This window comes from Alosa sapidissima, chromosome 12, assembly GCF_018492685.1.
Source record: "Alosa sapidissima isolate fAloSap1 chromosome 12, fAloSap1.pri, whole genome shotgun sequence".
NCBI lineage: Eukaryota > Metazoa > Chordata > Actinopteri > Clupeiformes > Clupeidae > Alosa > Alosa sapidissima.
In genome coordinates, this window is record NC_055968.1 from 5,503,046 (window position 1) to 5,521,837 (window position 18,792).

Below are 18,792 nucleotides of genomic sequence, written 5' to 3' on the forward strand. Positions count from 1 at the left end.
AGATGCATATCAGACTCTCCTAATTGGCTTTAGTGGGACTTCTGAAAAGAAAAAGAAAAACACTGCAGGGTCCATTACTAAGTGACTAATACAAGAGAAGAAAAGTAAAAACAAAACAAAAAAAGAACATGGCTTCACACAGGAGGAAATGGAAAAGACATGTGATTCCATGAAAGACCCTGATTTCCCATACACACAAATTATTCATATGTCAAAAAAAGCCTTCAAGTGATAAACAAACAGAAGAGCTTATGCATCTAAGGCAGGCTCTTCTCGCAAATAAAACCTGAGTTGTTTAGAAATCACATTCTCTTTGAAAATGCAGGAAACTAGGGTCAGCTCAGGTGTTCTTAATATAGCGTATTGTGGTAAACAGCAATGAGCTGGTGAGCAGGGCTCGCCTGTCATAGGTAATATGCTCAGTATTCTGACAACAGTAGAACACCTCAAGCTGTATCAGGGTGAGGTGTTTCATAGCTCTAGCTTCTGCTAATGATAGCATTTCATGCAGCACCATTATAGTTTGTAGAATGATGGATGGATCGATAAATAGATTGATTAGACTGACAGACTGATAACATTTGGTCTGTGAAAGACTGTTGATTTCCTCAGCGGGCAACGATTAAATCTTGAATATTAAATCTTACTACATTAAATATATAGGTCAGGCTCAGGTCCTGACTTACATTATAGCAGCTACACTGAGAATAAAGACTTTCAAATGAACAAAACATATTTTATATATTTTGCAGATTAATCTGTGATCTTGAAGCTCAGATCGTATGGTAGTAACACCATAATTATGTGTTAGGTCAGCATGACGAAAATGTACTTAATTCTATGGAGTGTGGATATAAATAGCAGCATAAATAATAAGAAACACACATAAATAATAAAAAAAACACACAATGTGCAAGATGCATTTCCAGGTAATGCTGCAAAATACTGGACCACCTAAGAGCAAAATTATTTTAGCATCAGAAATACCTGAAACTAATTTGTGGAATGCTGTCTCCATCACCTGGACTGGGACTGGGTCAACCTGTGATAAGTCAGCCTGCCTTGACAGTACATGCCACTGCTTTGTTATAAGTGAGCAGCTGTATAAGTGTCCTCAATGAATTGAAATATTATCTTGAATCTAAAATGTGACACTTCCATTTAGCAGTATATAAAATCATCAAATTCCCCCATTATTCTTTTAAGATGACAGAGGATAGCGAAATGAATATGAGCAGTCAAAAGACAAAAGACAGCTCCAAAAAAAAAAAGAGATGGGGGAGGGGGGCAGTGGTTGGGGGGTGTTCTCAAAAGTGCTGGGTGAGTTCCCACATGTCATCCTGTCTCAATTTTTAAGTTTTCAATTTTTCAGGCCGCCAAGGAGACAAGCCTCAAAAGTGCAACGAGAATTTTTAATCACAGGCGAGTGATGGATGAGCTGTGCGTCCTCGCTGCGCTGGGGACGGTGCAGGGAGACGGCTTGACCGGCGTGGATCTCCGGACAAATTACACTCAACCCCATTACAATGCACATCAACCGGCGTCCGTGTCAGCTTTCATACACCCAGACGCCAGTTGTGTTGCTCAGGTGATACGAGAAACCCATCTCAGAGATGTGCCGTTGGACCTGAGAGTTAAATCCCTGTGTGTCAGGGAAAATTACTTCCTGACACCTCGTCATGTTGTATATTAAGGCACAATAAACTTCCATGGCACTATTCCGAGGAAAAGGCGGCGAGAAGAGCGGGAGAGGTTAGTGGGTGCCTGCTCGTGGGGAGAGAGATCAGCAGTCAGGAGTCGTGCTGGTTTAAAGAGATAATGAGGCTGCAGGAAATCTGACAGTTTGTGCCTCGTGAAGGGGACAAACGAGCCAACAGGAGAGAGCTGGGAGAAGACACTGTGTTTTATTTGGGTCGGCTGTTCGTCCAGTCTCCAGCTTGGCACTATGGCCACTTTTTCGAGCGAGGGGGTAAGCAGATGCAAGCTTCTGAAACTTGTGTAAGCAGCACATATAAAAGACTCAGGGGAAAACAACTCATTTAAATTAATGAGATGTCATGTAATACATCTGCATTTAAAAAAAAGCATTTTCAGCGCACAATTATTCAAAACATGTTAAGACTCAAACATGAAAAAACTATAAACCTTTCAAACCTTTTGTTTATAAAGTTCAAAGCTAAATAGAAACGGAAACAACTTGCCACAAATTATTGTTCACAAATGCTACAGTATGTATTAACAGGAGCAGTCTGGGCAACATAGCTGAGCATTTTACAGATTCATTCCAGGTCACTAATTTCTTTAACTTCTAGTTATGAGGAAAAGCAGAGCACAGTCAAGTGTGAAATTCACAAGTGAAGCTTTTGGGATTCTCTTTGCAGTCTAATGAACATCTTGGAGAGTTACACTCCACAGACCCATCAAAGAAACCAATAAAATGACAATTAGCAAAGGAAGTCTGACAGAACAACTCTGACACATATTAATCATCAGTTTATATTAAAGGGGAACAAAGAAACAAAGAGAGATGGTGTGGAGAAGTTCATCCTTCACTGAACAAGTCAGTTGGGCCCCAACTGGACTCGGTATGCATGGGAGATAGGTAAGGATTAAAGAGACAGACAGAGGGGTGCCAAGACAAATGAGGTGAGGTCACATGTGTGGATATGAAGAAAAGGGTCATATTCCCTTGATCCTGAAAATCCGACTAGGTATTCGGTATTAACTCACCTGGAGGAGGGGAATGGGAATTATGTGAGGATGCTGTTCATTGACTTTAGTTCAGCATTCAACACGATAGTACCTCTCACCTTGGTCACAAAGACGAAGGCCTTAGGACTGAACACCACCCTGTGTCACTGGATATTTGACTTCCTCACCAACCGTTCACAAGTGGTTAGAGTGGGGGGTCTGACATCTGACTCATTAACCATCAGCACTGGTGCTCCCCAAGGCTGTGTTTTGAGTCCACTGCTGTACAACATCTATACACATAACTACAAAGCCAACAGTAGTCATACCTCCATCATCAAGTTTGCAGATGACACAGTGATCTTGGGCCTGATTAGTAACAACAATGAACAGCTCTACTTGGATCAGGTTGATGAGGTGGCACAGTGGTGTCAATCTAACAGCTTGACACTGAATATCAATAAAACCAAGGAAATGGTAGTGGATTACAGAAGGCAGCAGCAGAACTACAGTTACACCCCACTAATGATCAGCGGGCAACCTGTAGAGAGAGTCACAAGTTTTAAATACCTTGGTGTCCACATTACTGAAGACCTAACATGGACTGTTAACACTCAATATGTTCTGAAGAAGTCCAGACAACGACTCTACTTCCTTCGTCAGCCAAGGAAATTCAAAGTTTCTACATCCATCATGAAGGCCTTCTACACTTCAGCGGTTGAGAGTGTTCTAACTGGTAGCATCATCACCTGGTATGGGAACTCCACAGTTAGAGATTGTAGTACTCTGCAGAGAGTAGTGCGCTCAGCTGAACGTACTATAAGAACTCAACTCCCTGCTCTACAAGATATCTATTCCAGAAGAGTACTCCTAAGAGCCCAAAAGATTCTGAAGGACTCTTCTCATCCTAACAATGGATTATTCCTACCGCTGAAATCAAGAAGACGCCTATGTAGTCACAAAGCCAGAACTGAGAGACTCAGGAGAAGTTTTTATCCCCAGGCCATCCGAACTCTGAACTCACACTATACTGACTTTGCACACATTCACTCCTCAGCACTCTCAAACATTTCCCAACTCTGAACTCTCACTATACTGACTTTGCACTCATGACCCCCCCCCACACACACACACACACCTACAAGACTTTTAGCACTTTTACATCCCTCACCCTATGCTACAGACCTTTTATTTATTTTCTTATTTCATCACACAAAACACACACACACACACACACACACACACACACATATCTGACTTTCTCCAACTTTTGCACATCTCCATAGAACTTTTTATTTATTATTTTTGATTTCTCCTCCATCTACCCATGTCCTTGATTGCCTAGCCTTTCTGCGTCCCCCCACCCCCATCCCCAACACGCACACAAAAAACACACACACTTACATCATCACTGTCATCACCTCACATACATACAGCACACTGCTTGCTACAGTAAGCCTCCTCTACTTGCTGCACACTGCCCCCCCCCCCTACATACACAGCACATTGTCTTCAGGATCTTCTTAAACACACATCCTCTACATACTTACAGCACACTGCCACCACCTACCCACACACACACTACACACACACACTCACTGCTAAACTCCCCTCCCACCCACACACACATCTTCATCACTCACATACATCATACATACAGTAATCTGCTTGCAATAGTAAGTCCCTTCACCATACTTGCAGTACACTGCCCCCCCCCCCCCCCCCCCCTCTCCCCTACATACACAGCACATTATTTCATCAGGAAGCTTCTCCAACACACATCCCCAACATACTTACAGCACACTGCCCCCCCCACCCCCCCTACATACACAGCACATTGTCTCATGAGGAAGCTTCTCCAACACACATATTGCACACGGCCCTCTACCCACATACACAGCACACTATCCCATCTCCCCTGTCATCCCCCCAACACACACACCAAGACCCCTGGCAGTTGGGTTAGCCCCTTGAGCCGTGGATCTGCCCAAGGTTTCTTCCTTGGTAAGGGAGTTTTTCCTTGCCCCTGTTGCTCTTGGGTGCCCCCCCCCCCCCCCCCCAATCCCAATCCTCCCCCACCTTTCTTATGCAGCCCTTGCCACTTAATCTACTAAACCCCTCTTCTACTGCACTTTTTACCCCCCCCCCCCTTTGCACAAATAGGCTGACACCAGACATAATTTCACTGCATTTCTTACTTCCAGTAACTATATGCATGTGACAATAAACTTCCTTGTATCCTTGTATTACACTACCATCTACAGAGACACTATCATGCCTACCACTGCCATCACCCCCTCCACTTTTATTAATTTCTCCTTCTTTAATTGTAGCCTCTACCCTCAATACAATCATTTCAAAAGAAGACCAGACATGCACAGCTTCTGCACAGATGATCAAACATTTCTGGACACGATGTTCAGCCTTTGCCATTAAATAATCAAATATCTGATAGGCTGCCGCTGTCGCTGCCTCTACTTGTACTGCATAAAGAGTTGGTACATGTCGTGCACCTCTGATTGGACAAGCTTGATGTTCTATCACTTCTGTTGAATACACTTCCATTGCTCACTGTCACCCCCCCCCCCCATCCCCCACACACAAACACACACACTCAGTCATCTCTCAGTGGTGAAGAAACACATCTGTGTGCAGATGCTAACCCGTGATGAGCAGGGAAAACGTCACAGACGCACCATCCCACTGCCTAAAGGTGGCAAATCAATGCCATCGTGTCCTCTTTGATTGCATCACCCCTGTCCTAGCTTGGACGTGAGCTGCACCAAAGTGGGTCCTCTGGGTCTTCACAGAGCAGAGCTCGCCCAACAGCGCACCACCACCCCCACTTCTTTTCCCCTGGAAAATTCCAGTCAGAGGTGTAGCAGGAGGGAAAGAGTTGAGCTGTAGCTGTTCTACTGTGTGCTGAACAATGCAGTGCGGTTCTGAACATTACACGAACAGCTAATTCCAATTTTCATGTCATTATTCCATCCTTCTGTTTCAAACATAGCTGGACCTTGAGTGAGTCTGTTCAATTAACTTGATTTCAAAGGCCTTCATGTGGCATGTCCCTCCATCTCCGCCACAATGGCATATGAACTGCTTCAATATTTTATTGAGAAATTACATCACTTTCTCAGTTAATTAAAGTTAACCAAATGGATGTTTTTTGCCGCATATTGAGTTTGACCAAGCAAGGCACTCATGTGAATCTCATTCATCGTGCAAATGAAACACCTATTTTCATCTGTTCTACAGTTTTTCTGTAATTAACTTTGTGGTGAATTTACCAGAGGCACACAATGAGGACCTCTTGATGTCTCAAGGAATGCATAAAGCCTTCAGGATTTAGCTATATATACTTAATACATCTAGAGTGTGTGATTGAGGTTAGTAAAGCTCAAGCCACTCTTCACTCAAGTTCATATTCATGGTCATATTCACTACACTTTCATTCATATTCAGGCAAGTACCATCTGCAGACTGGAACTCTGCGTCTTTCAGGGTCACTCTTCACATTTGTCAAAGCTGTTGAAATGGCAATATCACACAGACCAAACAGCAAGAGACAAGAACAAATGTCTTCACTGCATTCTAGGATTACATTGTCTACCACCAAAAAAGTGTAATGTGCCCTATGGGACACTTTCCAAAAGTTTGCCAAGTGCTACCCAGCACAGCACAGGATCTCAGTGATTCAGTGATGTCCTGTCAGTTTCAGCTGTCCCAAAACTTGCTTCGTCAATATCTGCTTCTGACCCGTCATCCTGTATGCCCAGGCCTACTCTGGGATTTCAACACCCCTACCTATCAGTCCTGTCCCCAAAACTGCCCTGCCTCACAACTAAACTTTTTTTTTTTCCATCAATTCCCTTCTAGCATAATGATGGCTGTTCTTGCCTGTGGTGTGCATTCAGTTGTCCCCACCAGGTGGGCAGAAAGAGTGGGGTGGGTGAAGCCTGGGATGTGTGGCAGGTTCGTTTCAAAACCTCCTTCTCAGAGGCGACTCCATCTCCATGTGATCCAACTCCCCCTGAATCCTCCACCTCCTCCTCCTGCTGCTGCTCTTCATTCTTTCCTCCTCCTCTCCACACCATGACACTCTTCTCCTCCCTCTCCCCCTCCCCTGTCCCTCACAACCCCAACCCCCCAACCCACCCCTTCCCATCACCCCCACTCCGATTATCCATCCCACCCCAGCCCAAATCCATCTCTCTCGTTTGGCTTCCTCTCTCTCTGCTTCCTCAGCGGGTTAATGGGTTCTTAACACGTGGCCACTCGGTCCATCATTGTATCAGGGCTGTTCCATCTCAGATGCTCCCCCATTATTTCCCCCTCCCTCACAGGATGTACAACACTGGGGCTGATGAGTCTGTTCCCTCTCCTCTGCTCCTGTTATCAGTGTGTGTGCTGCACACAATGCATTTCGGGTTCAACTTCATCTTCAACCAGGTACATATGTATGTGCTAAACACAGGCAGAGCACAGAACGTGAGAGGGAGTTGGATCCAGAATGTGAGATAATGTTGGGAGCTGTCCTCATGGGACATTTGGATGGCAGTGACGGTCCTCTGGGATGCTGCATGGTCCAGTACTCTTCCCTGCCTCACAGTCACCCTCTATCGCCATCAATCTAATCCGATTTGATAGTAAGGATTCATGGCATCTAGTCTCTTTCACTCTGCGTTCACATGCAGTGATCTATTTTCTGATAGTCTCAACTGTCACTAAGGCTTTCATTTGAGAAATAAGATCTCAGCAGTGATGGATTTCTACAGAACTTGCCAATATCTTTGGCATACTGGGACATCCAAAGAACAGATTAAAACAATAAGAGAGCAGCAGGAAATTTAAATAACTGAAAATAGATCACTCTGAAATTGTCTGATATTACTGCGGCATAATATTTGAAATAATAATAAATCCTATCAGATGCTGAGCTGATCGAATCCATCATACCCAAAAAAAGCAATCACATGACTGTGCGGTGTAGTGGAACTCAGCTCAGCTCAGACAAACTACATATGGTTTACAAACATAACTATACAAATAAGGACTAAAACAAATAACAAGGTGATAAGGGAATGCTATTGTTTTCCTGCAACATCCAGGATGTTAATTGGTGAACAAGCACATAAAAAAACTGTGAACTTTCACAAAAGTTCTAGAATGTTCCCCTGAGCCTGTGCGGAACCATAGCATTGGTCATGTGTACCACTCCCTTGGTATGTGTGTGTATTTCTATAATGTATGCTGCAAGGGGACTTGGTGGGTGCAGGTGATTGAGTGTGTGTGAGTTTGGAGGCCCCATATGATCGATGCCAGCCCGCCATGCCAACTCAAGGGAAGCCAACTGGCCTCATACTTTAAAAATTAGCAACACAGAGAGCCCGCCTGTCACCTTTTCCCCCTGCTGAAGCCAAAACCCAGGTGAAAAATGAGCACAGGGACCTGGAGCGAGGTGAAAAATCCCCCGGCCCTCTCGGCAAACACAAAGAAAGAGCAAAGCATTGCTGCCGTCCCCGAGGGACTCGTGGCGAATAGGAGAGCCTGAGCCTTTCATGACGGACCGCGCTGGTCCCAGGCTTCCTAGGGAATTTCATTGTTCCTGGGGAACGCTGGCGCATCACAGGGTACACACAGCCGATTTCTTGGCAGCTGAATCAATTAATCCCCCATCAGCCTCTATTGGGCCCGTTCCCCAGGGTCAGCTCCATACCTGTACACCGAGTTGCACATTTCCACTATTCCACATTCCTGACCTTCAGTGCTAATGTCACCCTTACAATTATAAGTGTTTTCCATGGGCGAGGCCTCATCTGGAGAGGTGTCACAGCCTGGGGTGGTGGCTGGAGGAGACAACAGCAAACACACTGTTTGGGATTCTGCATGTAAATACACTTTTACACAAAGTACAGTTAGGAACTTGTGGCGTCACCTGCATGCACACGCTTAGTTGTAATACGGCTCGTGACTCCTGGGTGATGTTTTAAATTGTTTTCACCAACTTTATTTCCTCAGTACTTCACCGTACACACACACAGATTTAATTATGTCTTCATGTCATGTGGTTTAAGTCGTCTGGCTTTTAACAGTAGGAACATTTTACAGAAAGAATAAGAATACAATTCCTGCCTGTGCATCCTAACCGGTAACAGCATTGTACTATGGCTGTGAGCACGCTTTACATGTTCCCATCAGCCTGAGGTAAGAAATTATTCAGTGGTTCGGTGTTTCTTTCATTGAATTTTCTGCAAAAATCTAAGCAGCTAGAGAGATTTTTTTATTAGGTGAAGCGTGGAGCCATTCTTCACAGCACACAATGTGGATGTATGGTTTCAAACAATTGCAGTGAGTTCTCTACTCGGTTTTCTCTTGTTCTCCACCTCCAGATGTTTCTCAGTGTGAGGAGTCCCAGGAGATCAGGATGGATCCCTTGATAAGACACTACTGCTTGGCAGAATTATTTCCATATGAGCATGTATATACGGATATGTGTGCATGAACACAAGTATGCGCGTGTGTTTAGGGGAAGGGGAGAGGGAGAGGTGAGGAAGAGCCGAAGAGTTTTGCATTGGTTTTCTGTGTACGTCTGTCTAGTTGACCCCCTCTCATTCTTTCTCTCTCTCACTTGAGTTTGTCTGTCTGTCTGTCTGGTGATCTGTCAGTGTTTATAGTTGTTATTCTGTGCCTTTGTGAGTTGGGCAGTGTTTGAATGTATGTGTGTATTTGTCTATGTGTATGTGTGCGTGAGAGAGAGAGTGAGAGAGGCAAAGACAGAGAATGATAGAGAGAAAGGAGAGAGAGAAAGGGAGAGAGAGACAGATGGCATCCAGGAAAAAAAAAGATTTGAGACTTTTTTTCTCTCTTTGTTATTCAGTAAAGTTTTTCTCCCCTCTGCCCATTGTGTTGAGAAATGTGATATTTTGACACTTCCAATTCTCTTCTGTGAATTCTAAATCAACCCTGTGGCTGTTTCTCCTCAAACTTTGGCACACTCTGACCGATTCCCAGCACAGTTAACTGAGCTTGCGAGGCTCCGTTTGAATATGTAAATGGCTAAAGAAAGAAAACCATGGCAACATCGTACTCATTTTCTTTATCTTTTTTTTTAAAAGGATATGCCATTGTTCTGTGTTTCTTTGTCGCACTGCCAGGCCGCTTCCACTCAGCTCAAATAATTTGTGGCACTGAACATTATCTCCTTGGCAGAGATGAGAAGCTGTAACGACATTCATATTTCTTTCTGCCACGTACTTACAGAGGCCTTCATCAGCTGCAGCAAGAAGAAGGGGAAAAATATTTATGAGCACTTATGTTTTCACTCTTTTTCTATTTTATTACCATCTTTGTGTGTGTGTGTGTGTGTGTGTGTGTGTGTGTGTGTGCATGATGGGGGACGGGGGTATTATCGGGGGCATGGAGGGGGGGGGGGGGGGGGGGGGTCCTTCCTTGTTCCTGCCCCAAAACATGCAACCTGCCCTTCCCAAAGAGACAAAGAGCAGGTAGGCTGAAAAATGAGCTGTCAGTTTGGAGTCCTCCACCGAGCAATCAGTGTCTGCCGGAGACGGGAGGAGTGACTGCTGGCTTTTAATGAAGTGGCACGCGGTGGCTGCGGACAGTGCCTCCCCCTGCTGCAGAGTGCAGACGCGCAGCCGGGGAGGGCGGAGGGGCCGGAGACGCAGACCGGGCGGGGTGGGGTGGGGTGGGGGTGTTGGGTGGGAGAGCGACGAGCCGCATAAGCATTCCGCCAGCACCTCAGCAAGAGTCCTGACAGCCTAAGGACTGAGCCGGGAGTTGGAGAGAGGAAGAGAGGCGGAGGGAGAGAGCGAGAGAGAGGAAACGAGGGGCAGAGACAGAGAGACAGAGCTGTCTGTTTGGGGTGGATGCACGCGTCTGCTTGAGAGAGCAGAAGACAGTGATTGTGTGTGTTTGTTTTTGTGTGTGTGTGTGTGTGTGTGTGTGTGTGTGTGTGTAAAGAGGGAGAGGAGAAGAAGAGGCAGATGTGTGATGGAAAACTTTGAGTCCAAGACAACAACTAGCAGCTAACGGCTAGACTTCTTTTCTGTAATTATGTGGGCTTGATTCACTTTGATTGCTGGACTAGTACCAAGTCAGATGTTCAGGTGGTCATAACTCACATCAAACTCCTTCAATGTACCTTTGTAGTCTCAGGTATTTTTAATGGTTGCCAACTTTATTTATAAGAATGCCAAAGGAATAAGTGATTGTAGACAAATAGAAAGCCCCTCATAAATTGCTTGTAACAGTGAACTGAAAGCTAAACCAAACATCGTCTTGACACATCTAATCCAAACACGTGCACATTTCCAGTGATGAATGAGACACGCTCAGCTTTACACAATTTCACAGCCAGCTATCCTAATCTAAGATCTCCTTTGTGTCAATATGACACACAGCGCCTTTGCGTAAGACGCACACACAATGTATATCAATGTATGCAGCAGAAGGACTATGACAGGCCTCAAAGCTCAGAGCAAATAGCACCACGTTGACCACATTCTCCACAATCTCCTGTCACTGATGTGCCACTAATTAAGCCTCTCTTTTTGATTGGCCACATGCATTTGTTCACTACAATATTTACACAGCAACCATTTTCTATCTGCTAAAGCAAGGCAGCTGGGTTTCAAACATGCACCATACAAACATACAGCAGGCTTACTGTACCTTAGCCACAGCCTCGTGGAGTCTGAAGGAGGGATCTGAGGCCTTGTCAGTGGATGGGTCTGAGGGGAAGAAGGCCTCAGAGAGGAAACTTGTCTACAAGTGGAAAGAAAAAAAGAGAAAATAATGCAGTTAGACTCTACTGTGAGTATTATGCTCCCCTTAAAGCAACACGATTGGACCTGAGAGGACTTGTATTGGAGTTAATGTATCTGTAACTCAACTGTACTTAGTGTCAAAGGCATGTTAAAAGATTAAAATGCAAATATAATCTCCATATTATTTTTTCTTTTATCTCAGTTTTACATCTGAAACAGAAAGACAATTGTCATTTGTGCTACAATTGGCACCATTTAAGAGGCTTCCCATCCAACAATTTATGAATAAGGTACATTTCCACAGGCTGTTTGCATCTGACTAATTACGATGATAATTATGATATCACTAAAACCGTCTGAGGCCCATAACAATCAGAAAGCAGCCAGCATGAGCAACACTCAAACCTTCCAACTCGCAAATGGCCTCACTGCTTTCCAATTGATGGACAGACTCAAAGATAGTTTCCCCTGTTAGCACTGAAACTAAATTGCTTTAGACACCAAAGGGGAGACAGGAATTAACCCCCCACACACAAACACGCACACACACACACACACACACACACACACACACACACACTATCAAGAGACAAAAAGCAGCACTAAAATAAAAACAACTAAAGATGGAGCCTGGTTCTCCCTTCCTAAAGACAAACCTGCACATTACTGAGGTGCATGAGTCACCTCGTTGATGAGTCACTGGCTATGCCGAGAGCTAAGGTCCCTTTCTTCCTCCACCACTTACATCCCTCCACATCGAGCCCACCTCATAGCCCTAGTGATGTCGCACAGAGTGTTCCTCTATCCCTGTAGAATAACACCAAACCACTAAGAACAGAAGGCGTGCGTGCAAACAGATTCAAACAAATATACATATTGACACCTATACGCATACACTGCAGAAAGTAATCACAGAAACAAGCGCACATCTCCAGGTACCCTAGCTCAATGCTAACAATCACAGACACATTACACAGATAAATGGCTGAGAAACAGATAGACAGACATGCAGGCGTACAGACAGTGTACGCCTGCATGTACACTGTCCCGTGGCATCAAGGAAGCAAAAAAGGAATACACTCACAAGATAACAACCCACTTCAAAGACAGCAGGAACGCACAAAGCCTATGGCAGGGCATTCAGGCCATCACGGACTACAAGCCCGCGCCACAGAGCTGTGAGAGCAACATCCCTCTGCTCAACAATCTGAACCGCTTCTTTGCTCGCTTTGAAGCACAAAACAGCACTTGCCCACAGAAGACCCCTCCCCCCCCCACACGAGCAGCCCCTGTGCCTCTCTGCCGACAGCGTGAAGAGGACACTTGCTGCTATCAACACCCGAAAGGCAGCAGGCCCAGACAACATCCCAGGTCGTGCGCTGAAGGACTGCGCTGAGGAGCTTAAGGATGTCTTCACAGACATCTTTAACACTTCCCTGAAGCAAGCCATCGCCCCATCATGTTTCAAAGCTGCCACCATCATACCTGTGCCGAAGTAAACTGCTCCATCCTGCTTCAATGACTACCGCCCCGTGGCACTGACACCCATCATCATGAAGTGCTTTGAGCGGCTTGTCATGTCACACATCAAATCCATTCTCCCCCCCACCCTGGACCCCTTCCAGTTTGCATACCGAGCCAAACGGTCCACAGAGGATGCAATCTGCTCTGCCCTCCACCCAGCCCTCACCCACCCGGAAAAAAGAGACTCATATGTGAGATTGCTGTTTATAGACTTCAGTTCTGCATTCAACACCATAATACCACAACAACTCATCTGCAAACTTGACAAACTGGGACTCAGTACCTACCTCTGCAACTGGCTACTGGACTTCCTCTGTCAGAGGCCTCAAGTAGTACGTGTTGGCAATAATATCTCAAGCAGCATCACACTGAGCACAGGGGCTGACTGCACTGCAACCTACAGCAACAACCACATAGTGAAATTTGCTGACGACACAACTCTGGTGGGTCTCATCCCCTCCCTGAAGGACATTTACACCTCCCACCTCACCCGCAAGACGACCACAATTGTGAGTGATGCAAGTCACCCCGCTCACAGTTTGTTTGATCAACTGCCCTCTGGGAAGAGGTACAGAAGCCTGCGCTCCTGCACCACCAGACTTACCAACAGCTTCATACACCAGGCTGTTAGGATGCTGAACTCTCTCCCCCCTCCACCCTCAGCTACATAACATCCTGGACTTTGGACCCACAATGGCTGCCTTGCACTACTCCACTTGTACACTTGCACAGTTTGCAACTTGTTGTTGTTGTCCTGTAGTCCTGAAAACACTTCTGAACACACTTCTGCTGCTCTTACATAACTTGCACCACTATGCCACTTGCATACTTAGGTCAAACAGAACTACCTCAGCCATTTATTGGCCTGACTTTTGCACTATTATATTGACTGTCTACTGTATGCACAATTGCACATTTTCAAATTTTGCTGCTCTTATTTTCTTCATTGTATGTGCCTTCTTATTTTTACTTTTTATATTGTTTACTTGAATGTTATGTTTGTCTGTGGACCTAATTGGAAAAATGTGTCTTGTCTCCACCGTGGGATAGTGGGAAATGTAATTTCGATCTCTTTGTATGTCTGGACATGTGAAGAAATTGACAATAAAGCAGACTTTGACTTTGACAGTGGAGAGAAAGAATGGAGGAGAAAAAGAGACAAGACACAGAAGAAAAGAAGAAAGAATGAGGAGCCAAACTCACATCATTTTTGCATCTAAGCATGTACAACAGACAAGTGTGACAAGCTGCTGAGGGGACAGATGAGCCACCCCCCCCCCCCCCCCCCCCGGTTACTATTTGATCTCTAAACCACAAACCTTGATCCTTGATGTTTTTTTGAACAAAATGAGCCATGGTGAGCTATTACTCTGTAAAGGCTCCTTTGTAGTGACCCATCTCACATCGGTTGGCACACAGTGTCACAATTTGCAGCATTATAAAATGGGAGAAGGAGTTTGGGTAGGTTTCTGTAACTTACTCCTTGTGTCATTCACTCAAATTGGTCCAGAGAAGCCTTTTGTCTGTTCTGTGCACAACCCTCTCATGCAGGGTATCCATTTAACTTGGTATCAAAGGCCGGAGTCTGAATGGGTTATCTGAGTGCATCCCTATCCATTAGAGACTGGAAGAGACCTAGATCTAGATATCGATGAACAAAAGGCTTTTCAGAAAATAAAAATGGAGATATTACATAGAACCCATTAGAAGTCAGACACAGATACGTACAGTACATTTGTGAACGTAGCCTTATCAGCGCCATGGCCAAACGACAGAAAGCGAACACAGTGGATCTTTAGTTTACGCGCTATTTATCATACCTGTAGCTCATTGGGTAATCGGCGCCTTTCTCTGCCGCCTCCGCTTGCAATTTGCAAATCGCAAGATTAACGTTCGTTTTGGCCTAGCAAACTTTGTAGTTTTTTTCACATGCTGTTGCAACAACTAGTAACGTTAGAAAAACTACAACACCACACCGGCTCTAGCTATACCGGAAACAAAACAAGGGGCACGCTGCACACACTTGTTTGGGCTTGCAATCTGGTCAAACTGTAGTAGGCTAACGCATTTATCACGCACAGTTTCTTGTCCTCAAACACAGACACATCCTAGCAAAGATTAGTCTTCCTCCTGAAGGCATGGAAATAATAAACACCACCGCTGAATGCCTGAATGGTGCTTTTAAGTCAGGGGCCTCAAACACCCGGTCCTGCCCAATTCCGACCCGCGACGAATGACAAAATAATAATGTAATCCAGCCCTTGAGGCTATTAATTGCGACAAACAACGATACTGATTAAAATAGACGATAGATCCAGGTACGGTGACAAATCTCATTTGTAGGCCTACTCTGCTCCACTATGTGCAAGACATCCAGAGCTTGATTCAAACCCAAAATCGCTGCGCAAAGTTTTCAGGAAATACTTGTAGGCTATTACACGCGAGAAACACAAAGACGTGCATTTGTAATGACGCGGAAGCGATGCAGGCCATAGTGTTGCAGAAATTGAAGCAGAAATTAATCAGAAATAGCCAGGCCTACACCAAATGTTGAAAAACGTTCACGTGTGATGACGTCTTAGGTAAGCTATGTTATTCACCTATTCTAATTCTGAAGGAGAATATCCTTTTGGAGATGATGATCTATCGTCTATGACAGTGATAGTCACGGTGCGTCTGTGAATGGAGGTGCGTGTATACAACGGTGTCCACTAAGCATACCATGCTTGTTTCGACCCTCTGCCCAACATAGCTTGGAGGTTGCAGTGGTAATCGTGATGATAGTGTCCGTAATGGATGTGGTACAGACAGCAGGGCTAGTAGAAATAGGGCTCTAAAGAACTACAAAGTCACCCGCAATATGATGCAAACTTCTGGGTACTGCAGATTACCCGCGATAGGAACTGTTTGACTAGAATACTTTATTGTAGGCCTATATTGTAGTAATCTATTACTAAACCACAACATCTTAGGTGTTGGTATACATCTTAGGTGTTTTTCTGTTAATTTGTTATGTGGGTAATATGAAAAAAGGAAAGTAAACCTGCTTAAATATGTTCATCCAGTATTTACTGAAAGGTGCATAATTTGAGGTGCTTTCTTAACCCTGATGCCTAGTTTGCCAGGTTTAAAAAAGTTATGAGAGGAAATATTTTTATTTGGTGTGAAACACACACACATATCTGTTTTTTATGTTTTTCATTTATTTTATAATTTGTATTAATATTTATTTGATCATTATTTTATTTATAAGCTAAGGTTGCTAGCACAGGTGTCTAAAACTAGATAAAAACACTTGCACTTTCTGTTTGCAGTTTTGTGTGGTATTTGAAAAAAAAGAACATTGCATTTTCAGAAATAGCCGGCCCTCCAATCAGATGACGTTGGCAGAATTGGCCCCCAGCTCATTTGAGTTTGAGACCCCTGTTTTAAGTGCTGTGGACACCGATGCCGACATGAGTGTGGTGCAATCTGCTTTCGACATTCCATTAGATTCCATTTTACTCAGTACAAGACTGCACACCAGCATCGTACTTTGCCGCCGTGTAAATCACGATTCAGTTCTATGTGGTCGGCGCCGCTCCACTAAAATCCATTGTTCATCCAGTGTTTGCCAGTTAAAACTTCGGCGCTGATGCGTGTGGCAAGTGACAGTAAGGCATATAAAATAGCAGTGCACTCATGTTGGCACTGGTGTCGGTTTAGTCAACATGGAATTAAAATATCACTGAAGCACTTTTTAGTTTAAGTTTTAATCTAAACATTGTTTACACTCACACTGTTACACGTAAACTGAACATAGAGATAGGCCTATGACTAGGCTATTTCTATTTTGTTATGCACATGCCATGCAACTAGCTTGCACATGCCATGCCTTATGTGATGGTTTGCAGTTAGTTGAACTCAAGTTGATTTCCATCAAATGAACTTCAGCACAGCGATGAGTCCATGAGTAGATTCTAGATCTTCCAGTGGCAGTGGGAAACAAAGCAAGGGGAGGTAACGCAATCCTCTTCTGCAACATCCCTACAAAACACACCTCCATGCTGACATTTGCCAACTACAGTATTTTGGAGATGACAATCACTGTTTTACATCCTAGTGTTAATCCTAGCATTTTCCACTGTATTGTTTTTAGTATGTTTTCTTCATAACATAGAGCGATAATAAGGAAAAATTGCTTCAGGATTGGAATGGACTGAATAAAGTAGTAATAAGGAACTACAGTTAATGTAACACACACAATGTCCTGCACTTACAGGTGGCGCACCATGCTGACCAGATGCAAGCTTTGGACAGACACAGATTGAGTAGTGGTAGAGGTGGTGATTAAGATGGCTACAGCAGAAGGAAGCTATTACACACATGAGCAAGGGAGCACCTGCAGCAGAGAAGTGTGTGTGCATGTGTGTGTGAGTGTGTGCGTGCCCATTACAGACAGATGCTAATGCAATCTCTCTCTCTCTCTCTCTCTGTCTGTCTCTGTGTGTGTATGTGTGTGTGTGTTCAAATCCCTGTCTGTGATCATGTGTGCACATGTCTTCACCTGTGTTTGATTCAGATTTAGAGTGTGTTTGTGTTTGTGTGTGTGTGTCAGACATCATGCTGATGCTTCTCCTGCTGTGTCTGTGTTTCATCCCTCCCTAACACCACCCATCAAGTTTTGGGGAAAGAAAATCAAATGGCACACACACGCACGCAAGCATGCACGCACACACACACACGCACACACACACACACACGTTGGAGGCAGATGAGGATGAAGCTCACAACCAGAAGGGGGCCTCTGTGCCCTGGGAAGGAAGCGTTCCTGCCTGCGTTCCTGCCTGCCTGCCTGCACGCCAGTGGGAGCACGTGAGAGGAATCACGGTCTCTCTGTCAGAGCAAGTGGGACACACACTGTTTATGTAAGCTAGAAAATGATGCTTTGAACGGGGTAATCAGCATGAAGCTATAGATCACCCTCTCCCAAACACACCCGGGCCGTGAGGCACAGGACAAGCATGCATCGAGAGGGTTTTTAGCTGTTTAGTGCAGCGTCATATCGCAGCAAACAGAACTAATGGTCTATTGTTGGCAACACGCACATGAATATTCAAGCAGTGTTAACAGCAGCAGGGAATAATCAGAGACACTAAAAGTATGGCTCATCAGTAAGGGAGGGAGTGGGATCAGCTGCTGTCTCATGCAGCTAACACTAATGTAATCAACCAGGGACTTCAAAGGGAAAGTTAATATTGTGAGTTCAAGTGAAATAAGATTCCATAATCAAGGGAGAGGAAAAGATAGAGGAAGGGATAGAGAGAGGGGGAGAGGGAGAGAGAGAGAGAGCATCCTAAACATAAAAAGGTTCTCAAGTAAAATTTAATTCAAGCTTACATAATTTACTTCACCCTCTCCAAAGGTTAAAGTAAATATCCTCCTGACTGTTTTGCATTCAGTGATCGCTCGTTTGTTTCCACACCACCATGGTGCTTCTTGCATTTATGCACAGATACATGTGTAGCCAATGGTCATTTCTAGGTAAAAACAAAATAAAACGAAACTGTCTAAACTAAAATAAAAACATAATTGCAACTGAGTGAGTGGCTCCACTTCAAATGGGCAACTGCAACAACACAATAAAAGAACAGATCCAGGCAACTATATTGGGAAATATCAGAAAGTTTTTGTCAAGCACAATATTTAAAAAGCAGAGAAGTCTTCCACACCCAAAATAAATTGCTAATGAATAGGTTCAGAATTTTGTGATGTGAAAAAAAGCCACATTTATGGGTAAGAAAATTCCCTT

At 44.4% G+C, this 18,792-nt stretch overlaps 1 protein-coding gene across 2 annotated transcripts in view; it reads right to left on the reverse strand.

Annotated features, from left to right (window-relative positions):
• Nucleotides 1-18,792, reverse strand: part of LOC121678180 (inactive N-acetylated-alpha-linked acidic dipeptidase-like protein 2) — a 215,878-nt gene that overhangs the window by 22,500 nt on the left and 174,586 nt on the right. For both annotated transcript variants that reach the window (XM_042057472.1, XM_042057471.1), the window contains one exon: nucleotides 11,383-11,475. In XM_042057472.1, the coding sequence (XP_041913406.1) occupies nucleotides 11,383-11,475 (93 nt within the window). The remainder of the gene's footprint in view (nucleotides 1-11,382; nucleotides 11,476-18,792) is intronic.